This window comes from Phyllostomus hastatus, unplaced genomic scaffold (assembly GCF_019186645.2).
Source record: "Phyllostomus hastatus isolate PE091 unplaced genomic scaffold, TTU_PhHast_1.1 phas_scaffold_142, whole genome shotgun sequence".
Lineage (NCBI taxonomy): Eukaryota > Metazoa > Chordata > Mammalia > Chiroptera > Phyllostomidae > Phyllostomus > Phyllostomus hastatus.
In genome coordinates, this window is record NW_025334010.1 from 1 (window position 1) to 22883 (window position 22883).

The 22883-nt window shown below is 48.5% G+C and overlaps 4 gene segments (V, D, J or C); all 4 read left to right on the forward strand.

The window, feature by feature from the left end:
- Window positions 1-4526: 4526 nt before the first annotated feature.
- Window positions 4527-5159, forward strand: LOC123830916. The segment is given in 2 exon segments: window positions 4527-4624; window positions 4726-5159. Coding segments are annotated over 2 exon segments (483 nt in total).
- A 4659-nt stretch (window positions 5160-9818) lies between these two features.
- Window positions 9819-12421, forward strand: LOC123830921. The segment is given in 2 exon segments: window positions 9819-9933; window positions 11862-12421. Coding segments are annotated over 2 exon segments (609 nt in total).
- Window positions 12422-14971: 2550 nt separating this feature from the next.
- On the forward strand, window positions 14972-15563 carry LOC123830922. The segment is given in 2 exon segments: window positions 14972-15096; window positions 15190-15563. Coding segments are annotated over 2 exon segments (423 nt in total).
- A 3752-nt stretch (window positions 15564-19315) lies between these two features.
- On the forward strand, window positions 19316-22222 carry LOC123830923. The segment is given in 3 exon segments: window positions 19316-19331; window positions 21317-21506; window positions 21792-22222. Coding segments are annotated over 3 exon segments (637 nt in total).
- The last annotated feature ends 661 nt before the right edge of the window (window positions 22223-22883 follow it).

A 22883-nucleotide genomic window follows, 5' to 3' on the forward strand; every position in this document is an offset into this window, starting at 1 on the left:
ACACTGTGCCCGTTGCTGCCTTCCTGCACTGCCCAGCCCGTCTGAATAGTAGGAGCCTCTGCTAATAGCTTCCCAGTCCTCCATTCTCCTGTCCTTCCACGATGCTAACAGATTTCTCCCCAACGACACACTCACATTTTCTAGGGTTCCTTCATTTAGACAAATTCCATGTATCACTTTCTTAATTACACCATTAAGGTGCTTTGTCCTTTAAGATAGAAATGCAATAAAATATCTACTGTGTTTATGTCACAACATAAAACTGAACATTTAGCATCTGATTTCAGCACATTCTTTATCCTCCTGGGACCTCCCTGCTCCTCTCAGACCAGTCCCTTCTCTGGCTTCAATACCCACTCCTCACGCACATGTCTCAAAACATCGCCCTTTGTTGCTGAACTTATTGCTACTTCCCTTTCGTCAGATCTGTCCTCATTCACTTCTTCTCCCCACCAGTAAAGCTGTCACCACTGGAGAGATCACCATGACTCAGACACTTTCCACAGGGGTTTGGTGTCTCAGTCTCCTGACCTCCTCACTCACAATAATTTTGACCTCCAACACTTATCAGATGCACTTCAGCGATTCCCGTCTATGGGATGAGACACCAATGAGCTCTTTCCAAAATTGCTATTTCATTTATCTCCTTCTCCTGCCTCACCCTATTGGTTTTCTTCTCACTATTTAGCACCAGCCTCCTAAGACTCCTTTAGCCACTGACCGTGAGTTCATGTACTTAACAGCTTTTGAACTCATATGTTCTTAATTCTCACATTGTCCTGACCAGGTTTATGTTGGGTACTTTAATGTCAACCGTGGGTAAATCCACTCCCTCTGGGCCCCTTGGATGGCAGGGTGGGAGTTCCAGAGTCACTGAGAGCATTCGGCAGTGATGACGACACAGCCTGGTCGCTGAGAGGGATTCTCTGATCCTCACTGAAGGGACGTTCATTGGTTCACCATGGTGCACAGGAAATGCATAGGTCAATAGGACACTTTGCTGACATTTAAAGGATCTATTTTCCCTGACTTGGTGTGTTGGTGTCATTTTATTAAAATCACAAGCTGCATCCCTGGCTGGAGTAGTTCAGTGGATTGGGTGCCAGCCTGCAAAGCAAAAGGCTGTTGGTTCACTGGCCTGTGTGATGGCCAGGTCCCCAGTAGAGGGCCTAGGAGCGAAGCACACATTCCTGTCTCTCCTCCTCTCCCTCTCCCTCCCTTCCCCTCTCTTTAAAAACAAAAAATAAAGTCCTAAAAAAAAGAATATTTGTAACCCTACCATCAGTAAATAGTGAGACTCATGCAATAACTTAAAAATGAAGCTCAAAATTGGATATGATCCCATTCATGTGAAAACACATATATGAATAAAGAAAGCAGAGAAATGCACAGATATAGATTGATATCTACTGATGCATAGGACTGTTTGTGTATTTTCTCAAATTTTAGAAATTACATGATGATGCATAGAAGCTCTTTCTACTTTTCTAAAAACAAAAGCACATGTCTTTCAGGTATGCCTTGTGTTACTATAAATTTATATGAGCCACGACAAATCTATGAGACATACAGTTCATTTCTCCCAGTAATTCAACACAGTGGGACTGGAGGTGGAAAAGGGGTGATGCTTACTTAGTGCTGTGTTCCATATAAATTTGTCTCAGTATTGCTAAGTCCTTTGGTAAAGTATTATTCCCCAGTATTTTTTCAGTGTAGTGGAGATCTTTTAAAAATGAAAACAAGGGAGAACTCTCAGCTATAAAGAGAGAGATGTGTGAAGTCAGAGCAGGGAGGGGTGGTAGAGGCCTGAACATGATCGGTGTTTCTCACCAGAAAGAGCCCAGGGTCAGGGCTGGGTCCCAGGACTGGTGAGACCATCCCAGTGACCTGCTGCACAGAACTGATGTTTGTCTTTGGGGGGAGGCCCCATGAGCAGTGACACAGAGCCATGTCACTCTCCACCCTGTGCAGCCCCGAGGAACCACAAGCCCTGCCCCTCTATTCACGTGCACAAGGGCCTCCTCTGGGCGAAGCCTCCTCCTGCCCCCCTCCTGCCATGGCCACCAGGCTCCTCTGTTGGGTGGCCCTTTGTCTCCTGGGAGTAGGTGAGTCCTCAGAAATGAAGAATCTGCATTTTTTATAATCCAATTTCAGATTCCATTTTTGTTCCTTATCCTGTTCCCAAACTCTGTCCTCATCCACAGAGCCCACACATACTGGAGTCACCCAGACACCCAGGCATAAGGCGACAAAGAAGGGACAAGAAGTAACTATGAATTGTGAGCCAATTACAGGCCATGATACCCTTTACTGGTACAGACAGACCTCGGTGGAAGGCATAAAGTTTCTGATTTACTTCGTCAATCAAAGCCCTATGGACAAGACAGGGCTGCCCAAGGAGCGATTCTCAGCTCAGATGCCTAATAAGTCGTTCTCTACTCTGACGATCGACCCCACAGAACCCGGGGACTCAGCCGTGTACCTCTGTGCCAGCAGCTCAGCCACAGCGCTGCACAGTCACCCCCTCCCTGTGCAGAAACCTCCTGCTTCCCCTTCTCTCACCAGCCCCCAGATGTTCTGGGTAAAGTTCCTTTTTCTGCTTTCACCAAGAGACATACTTGGCTTTGGGGCATGACAAGCACAGAAAGGATAAGGTATCAAGAGAAAAAATGCCTTGAAGGACACAATGTAGGAAATGGGTTTTAGGGGACTGTGATACATTGTGGACTCAAAAGTAAGCATACTGAGAGATTAGGCCTTAATTATTCTCACTGTTATTTTCTCCCTTCCTACATTAGATTCCATCTGAGTGGTAGGTACTCCTGGTAATGGCTCCTCAGACTTCCATTGTCCAATCCCTCTAAACTGTTAAGAGATATCCCCCCACTTTCTAAGGGTGTATCATATAGCCAAATTCCACTTATCATTGTGCTAATTTACTCCATTAATGTGTTCTGCCCTTAAGATGGAAATGCAATAGAATTTCTACTCTGTTTATGTCACAACACAGAATCAAACACATGATGTCCAATTTCAGTGCCTTGTTTATCCTCCTGGGACCTCCCTGTCCATCCAGACCAGGCCCCTCTCCTGGCTTCACCACCCACCCCTCACACACATGCCTCAGAACATTGCCCTTTGTTGCTGAACTTCTTGCTGCTTCCCTACCACCAGATCCGCTCACTTCTTCTCCCCACCAGTAAAGCTGTCACCATTGGAGATGTCATCATCACACAGACCCTTTCCACAGGGGTTTGGTGTCTCAGTTCCCTGGCCTCCTCACTTTGAATAATTTTTACCTCCCACACTTTTCAGATGCACTTCAGTCATTCCCGTCTGTGGGATGAGACCCCAATGAGCTCCTTCCAACACTGCCATTCAATCATCTCATTCTCTTACCTCTTCACATTGGTTTTCTTCTCACTAGTCCAGCACCACCCTCCTAAGATCCCTTTAGCCACTGACCCCCGGTTCCTGTACCTAAGAGTTTTTAAACTCACATGTTCTTAATTCTCACATTGTCTAAACCAGATTCAAGGTTAGAGACTATAGTATCAAGCCCGGTAAACCCATCTTGTCACCTGCATAAGGCAAAGCAGGAGTTCCTCAGTCAACCGAGAGCGTTCAGCAGTGACCACACACAGCCTGGTCTCTGGCAGGAATTCTTGATCCTCACCGAAGAGCCTTCCATTGGTTCCCCGCTGTGCACAGGAAGTGCTTAGGTCAATAGAACATTTTGCTGACATTTAAGGGATCTATTTCTACTGACCTGGTGGTGTTCTGGTGTTTTTTTTTTTATTATATGTGAAAAGCCATATAACCATAATATAACTAAATAATGAAGCTCAAAATATAGGATATGATTTCATTCATGTGAAAATATATCTGTATGAGCAAAGAAAGCAGGCAAATAGTACTAGATGTGCATCTACTGATGTATATGAATGTGTATACATTTTGTCAAATTTCAGAAATTACAAGATAATGTATAGAAGCTGCTTCTACACTGATTAAAAGAAAAGAATAGATCTTTTATATATGCCATATGTTTTACTAAAAATGTATATGAGCAAGGATAAATCTATCAAACATTATAGATCAACTTGTTCTTACGATATGTCAAAAGTGCGGTTGGAGGAAGGACAGAGTGGGGTTACCTAGCCTTCTGTTCTATACAACCCTTCCTCACTTATTGCTGGGGAACTTATAAAATATCACCTCGGAAATTCTTGCAGAGCATAGAGAATCTTTTTTTTTAAAACAAAGCAGAATCCTAAGCCATGACGTAAAGAGATGTTTGATGTCAGGGCAGGGAGGGGTCGTACAGGCCAGAAAGACACCTGGTGTTTCTCGCCAGGAAGGGCACTGGTGCAGGTCCAAATCCCAGGACACATGCGAGCATCCAGGGACATGTGTGCAGAACTGTTCTCCCCTTTGGGAGGAGGTCCCTTGAGCAATGACAGAGAGTGATGTCACGCTCCACCCTGTGGAGCCCAGGGGAATGAGAAGTCCTGCCCCTCGGTTCACCATCACAAGGGGCTCTTCTGGGTGAATCCTCCTCCTGCCCCACCTGCCATGGCCACCAGGCTCCTGTGCTGGGTGTCCCTTTGTGTCCTGGGATTAGGTGAGTCCCCAGACATGAAGATTCTGTATGCTTTCTATAGTCCCAGTTCTGTTTCCATTTATGTCTCTTAATCTGTTCCCAAACTCTGTCTTCTTCCACAGAGCCCACAGATGCTGGTGTCACCCAGACACCCAGGCACAAGGTGACAAAGAGGGGACAAGAAGTGACTATGAGTTGTGAGCCAGTTTCAGGCCATGACTACCTTTACTGGTACAGACAGACCTCAGCAGAAGGCATAAAGTTTTTGATATATTTCAGTGATACTAAACCTCTGGATGACACAGGAATGCCCAACAAGCGATTCTCAGCTCGCATGCCCAGTGCGTCACTCTCCACTCTGAAGATCCAGCTGACAGAACCCGGGGACTCGGCCGTGTACCTCTGTGCCAGCAGCTTAGCCACAGCGCTGCACAGTCGCTCCCTCCCTGTGCAGAAACCTCCTGCTTCCCCTTCTCTCATCAGTCCCCAGATGTCCTGTGTAAAAGACTTCTCTGCTCTGCTATCACCAAGAGACATGCATGGGTTTGGGGCATGACAAGCACAGAAAGGATAAGGTATCAAGAGAAAAAATGTCTCATAGTAAACAATGTAGGAAATGAGCTTTAGGTTTCCCTCACACACTGTCTGTGGGCTCAGCACTCTGCACACCTGAGAGTCAGACCTCAGTTACCCGTACTGTGTGTGCTCCTGCCTGCCTGCACCGGCCTCTGCATCTGAATGGTAGGAGCTCCTGGTAATGGCTGCTCAGCCCTCCCTTCTTCTCTTTCTCTAAGGGGCTAAGAGAATTCACTGCGCCCCCCACACACGTTTTCTAGGGTTGTAGCATGTAGCCCGATTCCACTTATCATTGTCTTAATTACTCCATTAAGGTGCTCTGCCCTTTAAGGAGGACATGCAATAAAGTGTGTATTGTGTTTATTTCAAAACATAGAATCAAACACATGATGCCCAATTTCAGTGCATTCTTTATCCTCCTGGGTCCTCCCTGATTCTTCCAGACCAGGCCCCTCTCCCGGCTTCAGTCCCACCCCTCACACACATGCCTCAGAACATCGCCCTTTGTTGCTGAACTTATTGCTACTTCCCTATCGTCAGATCCGTCCTCATTCACTTCCTCTCCCCACCAGTGAGGATGTCACCATTGGAGACGTCACCATCACACAGACACTTTCCACAGGGGTTTGGTGTCTCAGTCTCCTGACCTCCTGACTTTCAATAATCTTTACCTCCAACATTTTTCAGACACACTTCAGTCATTCCTGTCTGTGGGGTGAGATACCAAAAAGCTCCTTCCAAAATTGCCATTTCGATCATCTCATTCTCCTCCCTCTTCATATTGGTTTCCTTCTCACTAATTCAGCACCATCCTCCTAAGATTCCTTTAGCCACTGACCCTCAGTTCATGTACTTAAGAGCTTCTAAAGTCATATGTTTTTAATTCTCCCGTTGTCTAAACCAGGTTCAAGGTTTAAGACCACACTCTCAATCGTGACAAATCCAGCTCCCTCTGGGCAGCCCTGGATGGCAAAGTGGGGGTTTCTGAGCCACTGAGAGCATTCAGCAGTGATGACGACACAGCCTGGTCGCTGACAGGGATTCTCTGATCCTCAGTGAAGGGACTTCCGTTGGTTCGCCGCTGTGCACAGGAAATGCAGAGATCAACAGGACGCTTTGCTGACATTTAAAGAATCTATATCCACTGACCTGGTGTGTTGGTGTCATTTTGCTAAAATCAGAAACCCCATCCCTGGCTGGTGTGGCTCAGTGGATTGAGTGCTGGCCTGTGAACCAAAGAGTCACAGGTTCGATTCTCAGTCTGGGCATTTGCCTGTGTCATGACCAGTTCCCCGGTTGAGGGCTGGTGAGAGGCTACCACACAGTGCTGTTTTCCTTCTTCCCTTCCTCTCTCTCTAAAAATAAAGAAGTAAAATATTTTTTAAAAAAGAAGAAACTTTGTAACCATCCAATCCGTAATTAATAAAGCTCATACAATAACTTAATAATGAAGCTCAAATTAGGATATGATCCCATTCATGTGAAAACATATACAGGAATAAAGAAATCAGGCAAATGCATAGATATAGATTGATATCTACTGATGCATAGGACTGTTTGTGTATTTTCTCAAATTTTAGAAATTACATGATGATGCATAGAAGCTCTTTCTACTTTGCTAAAAACAAAAGCACATGTCTTTCAGGTATGCCTTGTGTTACTATAAATTTATGTGAGCCAGGACAAATCTATGAGATGTACAGATCAAGTTTTTCCCAGTAATTCAACAAAGCAAGACTGGAGGTTGAAGAAGGGCGATGCTTAGTGCTGTGTTCCATATAAATTTGTCTCAGTCATTGCCAAGTCCTTTGGTAAAGTATTATTCCCCAGTATTTCTTCAGTGCATTAGAGATCTTTTAAAAATTAAAACGAAGGAGAACTTTCAGCTGTAAAGAAAGAGATGTGTGAAGTCAGAGCAGGGAGGGGTGGTCGAGGCCCGAACATGATCGGTGTTTCTCACCAGAAAGAGCCCAGGTGTAGGGCTGGGTCCCGGGACCCGTGAGACCGTCCCAGTGACCTGCTGCACAGAACTGATGTTCGCCTGTGGGCGGAGGTTCTTTGTGCAACGACAGAGAGCCATGTCGCTCTCCACCTTGTGCAGCCCAGAGGCACCAGAAGCCCTGCCCCTGTGCTCAGGCTCACAAGGGCCTCGTCTGGGTGAGGCCTCCTCCTGCCTCACTCTGCCATGGCCACCAGGCTCCTCTGTGGGGTGGCCCTTTGTCTCCTGGGAGTAGGTGAGTCCCCAGAAATTAAGAATCTGCATTTTGTTAATAGTCCCAGTTCTGTTTCCATTTATGTGTCTTAATCTGTCCCCAAACTCTGTCCTCTTCCACAGATTCCACACATGCTGGAGTCACCCAGACACCCAGGCACAAGGTGACAACAAGGGGACAAGAAGTGACTCTGAGCTGTGAGCCAATTTCAGGCCACCCTGTCCTTTATTGGTACAGTCAGACATCGGGGCAGGGCATAAAGTTACTTATTTACTTCAGCAATCAAATTCCTGTGGATGACAAAGGGCTGCCCAAGGGGCGATTCTCAGCTCAGATGCCTAATGAGTCGTTCTCCGCTCTGAAGATCCAGCCCACAGAACCCGGGGACTCAGCCGTGTACCTCTGTGCCAGCAGCTTAGCCACAGCGCTGCACAGTCGCCCCCTCCCTGTGCAGAAACCTCCTGCTTCCCCTCTAGCCCCATGCCTCCCTAGCCGGCTTTCTGGGGCTCCCTGCTATCAGAGTGCAGGCAGGGGTTTAGTTCCCCACCTCTCAGTAGCGAAGCCAAGGACACAATCCACCGAATGTATCACATTAGGAAACTTCTAGAAACAAAGGCAGTAGGGGCTGGTTCCTGGCATTGCTCACAAATTTTCACAGAGAGTGCTTGAGTCCAAGGCAGAGGGTTAATGTATCCATGGGGCTTTCGAGTGATGAAGCAGCTTAAAACGGTGCAGCTGCTGCACTCCAATCATCACCCAGGCGGACTGTCTCAGGTAGTCATCAGTGGTCCCTGCTGCCTGTGCCCGTGCCATTGCAGTGGTTAAGTGGGACTACGGTTATGTCCTCGGGTCTGCTCAGCCCTTTCCACTTTCTTCTAACTCTTCCGTGATTATCTTTCTAATTGTCACAAGACACCCTTTTCACAATCTCAGAAGTCCCCTTTCCTTCACTTATCAGTTAAAAATAGCGGTAGATTCACAGGAACTTACAAAGGAGAATGAAAGCTTCCAGTGTACCCTTCATCTTGTCCCCACCAATGGTCACATCTTCCCTAATTATCCTCAGATCTCGAGGCCAGGAAACTAACCTTGTCGCCAAGTGCAAGCAGTTCGAAGTCATTTGTATTCACGTATGAAGATGCAATCAAGATACAGAACTGGCGTGGCACCGCAGTCTGCCCAAGCACACACACACACACACACACACACACACGCCATCCCTGATCCCCGGGAAGCACCGATCAGTTCTCCATTTCTGTGATGTCACTTTGAGAATGTTTTACACATGCACCCATACAGTAGGTGGTCTTTTTTGAGACTGGTTCTTTTCACTCACGCATTGCCCTTGAGATTCGTCTGATTTGTTACATTTATCAGTAATTCTTCTTTTTTTTAAATTTTATTGCTGAAAAGCTCTCCACGGCACGGATGCACCAAAGCCTGTGTAGCCACCCACCTGTGGTCGGACATTTTGGTTGTCTCCAAGTTTTGACGATGACAAGTTAAGTGGCCATGCACGAACTTTTGTGCACAGAGTTCTGTGTGGATATAAATTCTTATTCCTCTGGGGTCAATTTATGCCCCAGAGTCCTGAGATTGCTGGGTCATATGGGAAGCATATTTTTATTTTTCAAGGACACTACCCAATTATTTCCCAGCATGGCTCTACCATTTTACGTTCTTGGAGATTCACTTTGTTTATTGTTTTCTCTGTTATAGTTGCTCCCGCTCCTCCCCCCACCATTCGCACCTCCACCCAGCCCCACCCTCTCCCCTCCCTCAATCAGTCCCCACATTGTCTGTGTCCATGTGCCATGTACATAATTCCACTCACCTGTAACATCGCACTTTATTATCTCCAACACACACATGCAGATTAGTATAAGAACAGAAACCTGGTAGACCCAGATCCACTTTTCTTTGGGTGCTTTTGATCTCTTTGTAAATATCTGAATCCTTTCCCTCACTTATCCAATGGGGGTGTGTCTGCACGCCGTGTCCCCTGTCCTAGGAAGCTGCCTGGCCCATAAAACAGCATCCCAGGTACACCTTAATTAAATCACATAACTGAACCAAAACATTTATTGGTCAGGTATTAAGTTGCAGGGGCACTTTTAAGGCCTTACATTTTATTCCGAGAGGATGAAAACTTATCAACCTGGAAAGGAAATTACACTGTTTACTGTGGCAGCTTTTTCATGACCATGTAGGAGGATGGTTCCTGTTTAAATGCAGAAACAGGTCAATGTGGTTGGCCTGAGGGGTGGTTCTTCATTACCCCTTCATTGTCCCTCAAGGGACAAACTTGAGAGAAACTTCACTCTTTCTGCTACGCTTCTTCTTCCCTAGAGGGCGCTCTTGAGACTACAGGTGTTGGCGACCACGGTGATATCATTACGGGACACCTCTTACAGGGCCAAGGGGACTCGGATTTGCTTTCATTTTTTGCTCTTCCGTACCGGTCCTGTCCTTATTTCTCTCTGGATCCTGCCATGGTTTGCAGACTTCTCGGCTTGGTGTCCCTTTGTCTCCTGGGAGCAAGTGAGTCCTTCCTTGTGGGAATGTGTCCACGTGGCCTTTGCCCAGGACACTCTTCCTATGTGTTCTATGTTCTCGCCTTTTCCCACAGGACCCGCCTCCGCTGGAGTCACTCAGTTCCCCAGCCACAGGGTCATAGAGAAGGGACAGGCCGTGACTCTGAGATGCGACCCGATTTCTGGACATGAGACTCTCCTTTGGTACCAACGTGCCACGGGGAAGGAAATAATCTTTCTGATCAGCTTCCTGAAAGAGCTCGTAAGGGATAAATCAGGGATGCCCGCCGATCGGTTCTCAGCTCAGAGGACCGAAGGGACGTTTTCCACCCTGAAGATCCAGCCTGCACGGCCAGAGGACTCCGGAGTTTACTTCTGTGCCAGCAGCCCCACCACAGTGCTGCAGACTCAGGCCTTCCCTGCGCGAAAACGGGCCCTCCGCCTGCCCCTCACCCCCCCTGGCAGCTCTAGACAGAAGTCCTCCCCTGAGCGGCATCCGCCAGGAGGAGGAGAGAGGCAGAACTGGCATTAACTCTTGAAATGCCAGAGTATCTGGGACACGTCCGTGCTCCGGGTCCTGCGGCTCGTTTCACAGAGCTCCATCTGCCACCTCTGTTTTTGAGGTGAGGGTGTCGTCCCATTGGGGGTGTGGGGGAGAGCGGGGGAGGCACGGTGTGATTCTTGCTCACCGCGCTGCTCTGATCTGAAAGGGATTGGGACTCCGATTGTGGCCACATCGCCACTCCCCTTCTCCCCACGATTTGCATGACTCCCCGATGGAAATAAAAACAGGAGTAAACACTCATTGACTCCTGGTTTGGAGGTTGCTCCCTGACAGAGGTGGCAATGGTGGTGGTAAGTTGAAGTTACGTTTGTCCCACATAAATCCATTTCCAAACACTTTTTTAAATCCTGTTTGTGAGTGGGATGGCCAAGTTGATGAACACCGATAAAAGCTGGTTTTCCTTTCTCCATCGATCTGCTTTTTAAATGGAGAAAACGTGGGTTAGCCCCACACAGAGACGTGTCAGCCGACCCTGAGCATCTCAGAGGTCAATTCCAGTTGTCACAATGGGGCCATGTTACCTTTAGGGATGCTTGCCAGTCCCCTGGCATGTGCTGGTCCCAGGGCACGGGCCTCGTAGGAGCAGAATGGGGCTAGGCACATTTCTAAGCCGCCCGTGTCCTCACCCACGGCACGGGTCTCCTCCCGCAGTGTGGAAAGGCTGCTCCCCACACTTTTCTAGTGGCCACAAGGGGGCAGTGTGTTGTCACCGATTTCCTTGGTGTGCTGTGGAAAGGACAGGGCTTGATTGCCACATTCAGGTGGGGCTGGTGGGCAGATAACTTGCATGCATCAAAGACGTAGATAACAAACTAAAGACAGGACGCCATAGATTTATAAGTGCAACCTGAGCAAAAGCTAGCCATGCGCTGAGGAACGTGTGACCGGCCTTAAAGGATGTAAGCAGTGAGGAGAGGACTGGATGAACATGAGTGAGACACAGGAAGAGGGACAAATGGGAAGACATCTCCTCTGCTTCATGCCTGATCCAGCCCAGCCCAGCCTCTCCCACCACGCAGGAAGCTGCGTACAATATCACAGGGAGTGGCCCTTGCCCTGGTGACGTCAACAGTAGCTCTGTCATCACAGGCAGACCTGCCTCCCAGAGACCAGGGGCTCTCAGAGCTCCCCCCTCCAAACCCAGAGACCAGCGTCTGGGACGAACAGATGCCCCACGCCTGCTCTGGCCCTGCCATGGGCCCCAGGCTTCTCCACTGTGTGGCCCTTTGTCTCCTGGGAGCGGGTGTGTCCTGGGCAGGAGGGCATTTTTAACTAAAGCCATCACGTCCCCAGTTCGGTGTCTTTCTTTACAGCAGCAACATCCGTCTCCCTCTTGACTCTGTCTCTAAATGTTCCTTCTTTCTCTGCAGGTCACGTGGGTGCCACGGTCACCCAGAGCCCCAGATACCGGATTACCAGGACGGGGGAACCAGTGACCTTGACTTGTTCTCAGGACCTGAGTCACGACACCATGTACTGGTACCAACAGAAGCTGAGCCAAGCCCCAAAGCTGCTGCTCTACTACTATGACCAGATACTTAACAAAGAAACAGACACCTCGGACAACTTCCAGCCCAGCCGGGCTAACACTTCCTTCTGCTCGCTGAGCGTGCGTGCGCCGGGCTTGGGCGACTCTGCCCTGTACCTCTGCGCGAGCAGCAAAGGCACAGAGGGAGAGCGCTGCCTCCCCGCCACTCACAAACCTGCTCCGGGCCCACGCACCCTCTCCAGACCTCGCTGGCCTCCCACAGCTGCCGTGGGAAGCGGGTTCCCACCTGTCATCATCCCCTGTGCAGATGGGGGTTGGCGTAGACCTACAAAACCCTGGACGGTTACGCCAAGCGTGGAGACGTGGTTACACTCGCCCAGCATTCAGTTGGTGGTGTTTTCCCAGAATCACTTTAATCCCCTGCTCTGTTCTCTGCAGTAGACAAATAGAAACTTCTGTTTTGTTTTGTTTTTTAATTTAAGTTGGAGACTTAGCAGTATATTAAGCAGGGGCATCCAACCCATGGCCCACGGGCCGCATGTGCCCGAGGATGGCTATGAATGAGGCCCAACAAAAATCGTAAACTTACTTAAAACATTAAATTTTTTGGTTTTCATTAGTGTGTGTGTATTTAATGTGTGGCCCAAGACAACTCCTCTTCTTCCAGTGTGGCCCAGAGACGCCAAAAGGTTGACCCCCTTGTAAGAGCAGACCCAGGTAAGAGGTAGACCCCTCCCATAAATCCTCCCCCGAAGGAGAAGAAGTCGCCCTCGTTGGCATGCTGAGGCCATCCCCCAGGTTTCTTATCAATAAGGACAAGTAGAACCTCTAAAAACTCATTCCAGATTCAAAGGCACAGGCGTTGCCTGGAGCGTGCGTTATTCCCAACGCACTTAAATATTTCACCTGATGTAAATCGATGAACCATTTAAGCGGCACAGACAAGACTCCTAGCCAAAGCTCGATGTGGGGCTTTAGAAGATACATTAAAATTACTAGGGTTTGCTCCACGGGCATTGGTTCAGGTCCTCCAAGAAGCGGGGGCCGAGCCTGGGTTCGAAAATGCCTGTGAGAGAAAACGGGAAGGACTGAGGGGCCCGGGAGAACCGTGACCCCTGTGTGGAGGGAAAGAAGAAAGGAGGGAAGGCAGCAAAGAAGTTCATTCATAAGAAAAGTCAGAAGAAAAGGTCAGCAGGGCCTGGTGGGTCCCTAAGTCAAGGTTGAGCTATGCCTGTGGCCTGCCCCATCCCGTGGACAGAACTCTGCACCACGGCTCCACAGCAGGGGGCAGGGACGGTGGCCCACTTCCCTTGGAGGGGGCCCCTGCTCTCTGGGTGGGCCCCTGGATGGGGTGGTATGCCTTGCTCTTCTTGATTGCCCCTCCCACCATGGAATCTCCACCCTACAAGGAAGCCAGAATGGGAAGGATTGGGACCAACTCTTCTTGGCCTGTTGTTTCTGGAACAGAGGGGCCACCCTACACGTGGGTGCTCCAAGGAGGAAGGAACCAGAGGCCTGGGCTGCATTTGCCAGAACAGAGTTTCCACACCATGCAACTGGTGGCAATGAGAAGAGCTGGCAACTTGCCCCTCCCTGGGGAATGGATGGGTCCTTGCTGTATGCTCTTGAGATAATTTTCTTTTTTAAAAGATTTTATTTATTTACTTTTAGAGAGAGGGGAAGGGAGGGAGAGAGGGAGAGAAACATCAATGAGTGAGAAACACATTGGTCAGTTGCCTCTCACATTCCCCCAACTGGAGACCTGGCCCATAACCCAGGCATGTGCCCTGACTGGGAATCAAACTGGTGACCTTTTGGTTCTCAGGCCAGAGCTCAGTCCACTGAGCCACACCAGCCAGAGCCTCTTGAGTTAATTTTCAAAGGCTTTCAATGGTTGTTTCTAAACTTTCAGCAGTTATTTTTTTTTCTAGAAAGCTTTGACAAGCTCTTCATGCTGGCATTGTGGAAATGCTTCTCACCCTAAAAACTATTTACATCTCAGATGGCCAGCCTCTGGGCTGTAATTTGCCTTCTCCTGCTCTAGCCTAATCCTGTCCCGCTGCTAAAGCTCGGCCATTCTGGGGATGCTGGTGAATCTTCTCTGTGGTTCCTCTCTAATGTCCGTTTGTTTAATCCTCGCCCAAGGATAAGTCTATTTATCTTAGAGAGAAAGGAAGGAGAGAGAGAGAGACATTAACCCACTAACCAGTTACCTCCCATGTGCACCCCAACAGAGGATTGGACAAACCTACCACCTTTCAGTGTAGGGGTCAATACTCCGACCAACTGAGCCATTCAACCAGAGCCCTCTCAATTGCTTTTTTTTTTAGTTTAATCCTATACAGATACTGTTGAGACAAAAGTTCTGGTCCTAATGAAGATTTGCAGATTTCTTTGTGTAGCTTTCTCCTCTCTGGTAGTCTTCCTCATGAACCCTAGCTGCCTTTGTTCCCTCTAACCTTTAACCTCTGTCTACTCAACTCAGAAAATGTTTCATGTTCTGTCCCCCACCCCCACTGTGTGTGGACATGGCCCCTTTTTTTTTCTTGCTTTTGAAGAATCACAGTCCTGTGTCGACTTTTCCAACAACTGAGTATAGTTGTTTCATGTTCTTTTTTTTTTTTTTTCACTTGATCAGAGGAGGATCCTAAATTTAATGGATAGAATTAGGTGCTGGAAAGTACATGAAAAAAAAGGCATGCATTAATTAAAAATAATGTGAATGAAGCTGAGGGAAGAGAAATTTCCAGAACTTTAGAATAATCAATATTGTCAAATGCTTCAAAAAGATCAAGCAAGCAGAGAAACAAATACATGTTTTTGTGTTAGTATGTCTGTAAGGTTAATCATTAGGAGAATAATTCATAAGGATATATAGATTTTAAAAAATCCATTAAGAAGCTGGAGATGACAGCTAAAGCAGTGGTTCCACTGTGACAAAAGCAAAGGTGTCTTCATGCAAAGGCTGCTGGGTTCTACGAAGTGATCACATCACAGGGCAGCTGCAGGTGGGAGCCGAGGAAGCCTCAGGGCACGCCACCTGACTCTGTGTTTTCCTACGTCTGCCATGGGCGCCGCAGTCATCTGCTCCATGGTCCTCTGTCTCCTGGGTGCAGGTAAGTCCCTGCTCCGAGTTGTCAGCTCCCCCTTTCCTGCCACCAGTGTCCCCCCTGGGCTAGGCCTCCAACTTCTGTCTGCTCTCTCCCCAGGCTCCCTTGATGCAGCAGAAGTCACCCAGACCCCAGGGCACCTGATCACAGGGAAAGGACAGAATGTGACAATGTCTTGTGTCCACCCACAGGGTGATCGTTATGTTTACTGGTACCAACAGATTTTGGCAAAAGAGTTCAAGTTCTTGGTTTCCTTCCAGGACAAAAATGTTTTTGAAACAGAAATGCCCAAGAACAGATTTTTAGCTGAGTGTCCCCCAAACTCACCCTGTAGACTGGAGATCCAGGGTGTGGAGCTGCAGGATTCAGCCACATATCTCTGCGCCAGCGTTAAACGCACAGTGCTAAATATCAGCTCTGCCTGCTGCACAAACTCACCCTGGGCCCGGCTCAGGAAGCAGGTGGCTCACTAGGTCAAAAGGCGATGAAAGCTACCTAGATAGAGCCAGCTTACACCAAAGTGGAATTTGTTGCCAGGCTAAATGAATAGCCCACGGCACCAAAGCAAGGACACAGGGATTTCTCCAGAACAAAGTAGAATGGAGTCCTGGAATCATCACACGGCTGATTTGACAACTCATTTCCTTTTCCGTCTTGTTGGGCCCATATTCTTCCTTGTTATTAATTTCCTTCCCCATTTCTTAGATCTCACAGTGGGTACGAGTTTATAGATTCAGATGCCAGCACTTCAGCCACATTGAGAAGGGCCAACTTGACCTTCCCTCTCGCTAGATTACAAATCCAGGAAACAGGAGAAAAAAATGAATCTGTTTTACTCAAGAACATGCTCTTGGAAAATTCAACATTAGCCAAGAGGGTGGGATTATTTTAAACAATGTGGCAGCTTGGGGCTCGTCACTTTGACCCTTATGAATCAAGGACGCCCAACAGGTGTCCCTCACAAGTGAGGAACGAAGGAGTATTACTACATTTGCAGGACACAGAGAACCTAGGAAAAGAGAAGGAATTCGAGAGACAATTCAATCCTTAGTTTTTAGAATGTCAGACCAAGTGGGAACTCTGGTGAATTTCTTTATTGAGAAATTAAATCCAGGTAGTGCAAAAAGCATGTCAATTTAGACCCTACCTACAATGTCACTAACTGGTATCCCTAGAGCTGAGGGAAAAAAACAGACTAATGTGTTCGCAGTGACAAAACACCTACTGTGCAACGGAAAGTGGATGCAGACACGAAAACACCCTCAGGCATGTGGTCCAAACTGTGATGGGGAACAACAGGTTCATCATCGAATGTACACGAAAGGAGGCGTCCTGGCATCGGCCCCACCTAGCGAGGTCACTCCATCACATCGAGCAGACACCGGGTTCGAGCACCTCTGTTAAAATTTGGTGATCATTCCGCTTACAAACTGGTCATTGCTACAGCACCCACCACTCAGCTTTAGCGAAGTGTATATACTCTGTCTAGTCGCATCAGCTCTTACTTCAATATAAGCTAATGCCAGTTGTCTTAACTCCTCAAAGTCCGAATGTACTTCTTTTCATTGTGACCCCTGGAAGCAGAAGCCCCCATTTTTCTGGTCTATCCAGTGTCATGGCCCGTTTCTAAGCCCCTTTCCCAGGGCTCAGGAGTGAGTGCTTCCCCGTGGCCATGGCCATTCCTCTCCGAACCCAGTCGGACCCCGCGGGCCCATGCCTTGGCTTTCCCACAGAGGGGCGAGTCCTTCGAATGCTCTCTTCAGCTTTTTCCGGGACCATTTGCATTCTCCTGAGACTATCCTCCTAAAGATTAAAACTATACTCTTTCTAGACCAAAGGTTTATTTTTGTTTTTCTGCCTGCTTATTCTCTTTGAAGCATTTGACAATATTGACTAAAGCTTAGGTTCTGGAAGTTTCTCTTCTTTCAGCTTTAGTCAAATTGTTTTCAATTAGGTTTCCTGTTTCCCACCTATTTTTTTTCTAATGCAATTTCTAGAACTTAAATCAGTCTATTAAATATTCCTCTCTCAGAAAAATTTCTCTTGTTCCGTGTCCTACTTAAATTTTAGCATTCCAGTTTAATGCATTAAGCAGTCTTTTTGTTAGTGCAGCCTATTAAAATCTCTATTCAAAAAAATTTAATTGGTCTGAGACAACAAGCCTCAGTGTCACCTAAAGTGTAGGTTCAACAGGTATATTCTAGGACTGGGTCAGATGTCAGAGTCTGCATTTCTGGAGGTGGGCAATAGGAATAAATATAATTTTGCCAACTCCCTGGTGATTTTTGTTCATGCTGAAATTTGAGAACTCAGCCAAGAGAACTTCTTGAGGTTGATAAAATTGCAACTCTAGTGTAGTCCTCAACCATTTTCTTGCTCTTTCTGTTTCTTCTTACTCTTTTTCTCTTTTCCACTTCCTCTTATGTTGTCCCTAAACTTCGGCTTCCCTAAGAACCCTCAGGTGGGTTGGAGCCTGCTGACATATCCGTGTAACAAAATAAACGTGCAGCCAAACATTTGGAGCACGGATTCTCCCTCTCCCGCAGAAGGTGTCCCCGGGGCTGTGGGATGTCCCAGCCAGATCCTACCTTGTGGGGCCCAGGGAACTCTTGGCTGTGGCGCATGAGAAACCATTGCTGGGAAAGCGTCATCCGGCTGCTGACCGTGCCCGGGGCACCAGGCTCCTCCGCCTGACCCACGCTCTGTCTCCTGGAGGCAGGTGAGCTCGGGAGTGCAGGGGAGCTTGGGTAGAAGCCGCTTTCCTCGGGCTGCCCTTCACTCTCTATGGCTCTCTCTTCTCCCACGGGACACACAGGCCGGGGAGGCAGCCGGAGTCCCTGGCCCAGGGTCACACACGTGGGGCCGGGGGTGATTCTGAGATGTGATCCAGTCTCTGGGCACGTATTTGTTTACTGCCATCGACAAAATCTCAGGCAGGAAATGGAATTCCTGATTTCCTCCCAATACTGAAACCCTGAGGCTAAGCTGGGAATGCCCGACAAGACCCAACGGAACCTACTTCACCCTGAAGACCCAGCCCACAGAGCTGGCGGACCCTGCTCCGTGTCTCTGCGCCTCGGTGGTACCGGCAGGGTGAGGCCGGGTCAGTTCCCTCCAGGGTGCAACTCAGGCGCCAGCTTCTTCCTCTCCCCGCAAGTCCACGAAGACACTTGAAAAGGCCCCTTCCTCACCTCTCTGCCCCAGAAGGAGCAGGGTGATTGTGGGGTCTCCAGCTGCCCCCAGGAGAGAGCAGAACCACAGATTGCCCCTTCAGTGATTGAGAGGGCATGCCCCTGGGCTGCTGAAACCCCTCCACAGCAAAGCGGAATCAGGCGGTCTGTGGATCCCAAGTTTCTAAATACAGCCCCCCAGCAACACCAGGTATCTGAGGTTGATAGTACGAACACACTAAGAAGCCCCGACTGATTTTATCTCAAACCCATCTCCCCCGCAGACTGCTTGCCCACCAACGTGCCCTGCAGAGGCCGTGAGCTCTCGGTGGAAGAACCGAGTGTGACGGCTGCAGGTGCAGGCGGCCCTGGCACCACCGCTGAGCCTCCCCGAGGCCGTGATTGCGTGGGAACATCTGTGAGGGTGCAGCCGCCACGACCCCTCCAGGGGAAGGGAGGAGGGACGCCGATGAGGAATCCGCGCTCGTGGGCCACCCCGGGGAATTCAAACCTCAAGTCCCCGCCCAGCGGCCCCGGAAGCATGGACTTCAACGCTGTAATTTCGAACACCCAGCTTCTCCTTTCTCTCTCTTGCAGGCTCCAGAGCCAGAGGGACACTGGGACTGAAGTCAGGAAAACTGCTTCCTAATTAACTCGGGACTTTTAAAAGTTTAATTAAATTAAGTCATGTATTTATTTTTAGCTGCAGGACGTTGGCAAGTGCCCTCACCCTTCTGGGACTTGGCGTTCCCCTGTTTAAAATAAGAGACCTGCACTGTTTGGGCTCCAAGGTCCCACATGACTGTGATTCTTTGATTCGGTGTGGATCCTCATGTTTTCCCACGTGTGTGACCACCAGGGACTGCTGTGGGAGACACGCTGCAGCCATCCGGCAATCGCTGAGTGTCACTGGACATGGGGACAACACAGATCCAGAGACCATCTGGTTGGAAGGGACATGAGGGGTCATTCCCGTAGGTTTCAACGTTGGCATTGACTTGGAATGTGGTCATGTCAAAGAGAATGTTACATTTTTATTTCCTGCAATCTCCCCAATGACGCCAGATGGCGGTAAAGGAACGTGTCAGAAAGTCCACCCGCCCTGGCAAGGTGCTCAGTTGGTGAGAGCTCCGTCCTTACAGGACAAGGTTGCGGATTCGCTCTCCAGTCGGGGCACATACAAGAGTCAACCAATAAATGCCTAAATAAGTGGAACAACAAATCAATGTTTATCGCTCTAAAAATCAATTTTAAAAAAGAAGAAAGAAAGAAAGAGAGAGAGAAAGAAATAAGGAAAGAGAGAAAGAAAGAAAGAAAGAAAGAAAAGTCATCCATGTATCCAAGGCTCTGATTACCATGGCTGTCCTGGTCCAGGCCTGTGGTCCTGGAATAATTATTAATATTAATAATATTAATTATTAATTTATATCCTCTTTTACATATTAAAGAGCCCCATTTTGGACAATACTCTGTCTGATCATTGAAGATTCCAACACACGCTTGCTGCTTGAATCTGTTAGGTACTCATCACAGTGAGAGGGAGGTTTGCTCTGGAACACGCAGTAGTGGACAGGAAAGAGTAAAATTGGATGGTTAAGGCATCTGTCCTAACCCCTTGGATTGGGTTTGAGCCTGCAGACAGAAGCCTGGTAACATCCAGCTGATGGAACTGTTCACAAGTTGCATAGTTTTTTGGGCCCTAAGTAACCAGGTCAGCTCAGAGATGATGAGACAATTCTTCTCCCCGAGGTTGTGCAAACTCCAACCCTGCCCTAGCAGCCTGAGGGCCGGTGGCTCTAACAGCATTCAGAAAACATCCCTGTGGGCTAGGCATGGTGCTCAGTGACGGCATTTCCATCCAAAGCATTTGTGGGCAATTCAGAGTATTTCCAGAAGAAATAACTGTGCTGACTCTGAGCAGCTGCATTTTGATTGAATTATACATTTGCAGAAGCCTACTTACTGAATTCTCCCCCAAATAATGAGAGCCTTTGAGGGAGGCCTTAGGATCCTGCTATTGATAAGACGGAGCCGTGAGCCATGATTTGGGCACTAGAGATGAACGTGATCGTATTGATCACTCAAAGCCTGGGGGGTTCTGGAGGCACAGGCTGCATCGCCTTGAGGCGCCCTGTAAACTCTACCAGGGTGGGATCGTATCTCGTTCTTCTTTGACTCTTCTTTTCACTCTTCCAGCAACAAGCGGGCTTTCCCGTAATTTCTACTCACTGCCACGGGGCAGGGAAGGAGAACAGAAGAATGGAAGGAAGAAAGACCCCTCAAGCATCAGTAGCCCGTCCGTGATTAAAGAGAATAATTCAGAGAGACGCGCAGAGTCCAAGGACATGAGGTGAGAGGGAGAGTTTGTCGTTTTTCCAATGTTTGTTCTTTGAAATAGGTACGTATATTAAAAACACAAATAGAATAACAAGAGATAAACAAAACAAATTATGAACCACAAAACCATAGGATTGTTTCAGCTTGAAGTGATCGCTTAGCTGAGATGAGGGAGGAAAGAAGGAAACTGAGTCAGATCATTTCCTGCCTCTAATTATTCCTCTTTTCCCCAGCCACCCGATCTCTGCCTCCCTGTGAACCTACAGATCCCACCTGGTCACTCTCTCTGCTCAGCAGCACCAAATGGAAAGATAGCGTGTCCCAACACAAGGGAAACAAACAAGCAAATAATAAGAAAATGTGCATGGAGAGGGTAGAAGAAGATAAAGGCAGGAATAAACGGTGATGGAAGGAGACTGGACTTGGGGTGGTGAACACACAGTACAACATACAGATGACTTAATACAAATGGTACACCTGAAACCTACATAATTATATTAACCAATGTCACCCCAATAGATGCAACAAAAAATAAAACACGGAGAGGGATGGGGTGAAAAATGAATCGTTCATCAACTAAGGACCAATCACGAACGTGCTCATCTCCCTCAGCTTTCCCTGCACGACACTATACTAACGCACACTAAACCAGGCTGTTTGTATTGTTCTAAGGGAAAAAAAAGGTGTCTCATTCCACTGATGTACAAGATCACTTGTAGAGACCGTGGGATCCACTGGAGATGGTGACGTCACAGGAGGACCCACCTCCCGGGAGGCAGCTGTGAGGCCGAGCTCCCTGAGCTGCTGCAGGCCGAGCTTCCTTGCGCTGCCCGCGGGCCCTCCTTGTGCCCACCTCTGCCATGGGCTCCACGCTCCGCTGCTGGGTGGTCGTCTGGCTCCTGGGGGCAGGTGAGTTCGGGGCTGACGATCGGCATCACGCAGCGTTGTCTGCGGCTCCTTAGCTGTGTCTCAAACATGCTCTGGACCTCCGCGTGGCCCAAGACCTTCTGAAAGGGACTGACATTTCTATAAAACAAAACTGCAATATGGGCCAAAAAGCAAAACTCAGGTGAATTTTTAAAGGGACGCAGGAAACTTCAGAGCTATTTGCGCTCACCTTGGGTTGCCTCATTGTAAGCTACGAACTTCCTCTGCCCTTAGGACTCAGTCTCATGCCATCTCTTCTCCCCTGAGGTCCCGCGAATGCCAGCGTCGCCCAGCACCCCAGACACCTGGTCGTGGAGCGAGGACAGGAGGCGACCCTGACGTGCAGCCCCATGAAAGGCCACACTTACGTTTTCTGGTATCGGCAGCTCCCGGAGGAAGGGCTGACGTTCATGATTTCCCTGCGGAGACAACAAATCATGGACGAGTCAGGATTGCCATCAAAACGCTTTTCTGCCACATTTCCCAAAGAGGGGCCCAGCGCCTTCAACGTCCTGCCGGCAGAGCCCGGTGACTCCGCCGTGTATTTCTGTGCCAGCTCCACGTTCCACACCAGCTCAGAGTCACATCCTCCCAGAGCACAAACCTCCTCCGGGCCCCGCCCCCACCCAGCCACAGCGGGGGGAGGAGCCTCCCAGCCCGCGCTCCCCCACTCGGACTCTGCCCCGTGCAAAAGGTGACATAATTTCTGAAGCAAAATATGTATTGACTCACACTTCTCCTTTCTTTACTTCATAGTCTATTTCAAGTCCTCTCCGTGCACGCTTTAAATACAGAATTTTATTGAAAAGGCAAGATAATCAAGCAAAGGAAATGCTTCTTCATTTTCCATAGGAGAAAAATCTGGTTCCAGAAGTTTATGTTTCTTTCTCACACTCGGGAGAGTGGGGAGCTGGAAAAGTGAGAGAGAGAGAGAGAGAGGAGAGAGGGAGAGACAGAGAGAGACAGGGAGAGAGAGGGAGACAGGGAAAGAGAGAGAGAGGAGAGAGGGAGAGAGAGGGGGAGAGAGAGGGAGAGAGAATACAAACCTATCGACCAGGGTCTGTGTACCTCAAAGGTTGAGCTTTGTGCACCAGGCTGTACAGCCTCTTACCCTTCTGGAACGATCCTGGCTTTGTGGCCTTGTACTTGAGCTGCTATACGACACCCCAGAGATGCAGAATATGGAGTTGGATATACCTGTCTGAGATACAGGAGACTTGGCCGGCCCTCAAATTTTGCTCATGAGAAACATATCATCTCCACTTTTTGTTACCGCTTCGAATAATTCTTTAAATCTCATCACTGAACAGATGGTGGGAACCTAGAGAACAGTTTCTTCTCCACTATTCCATGAAACAA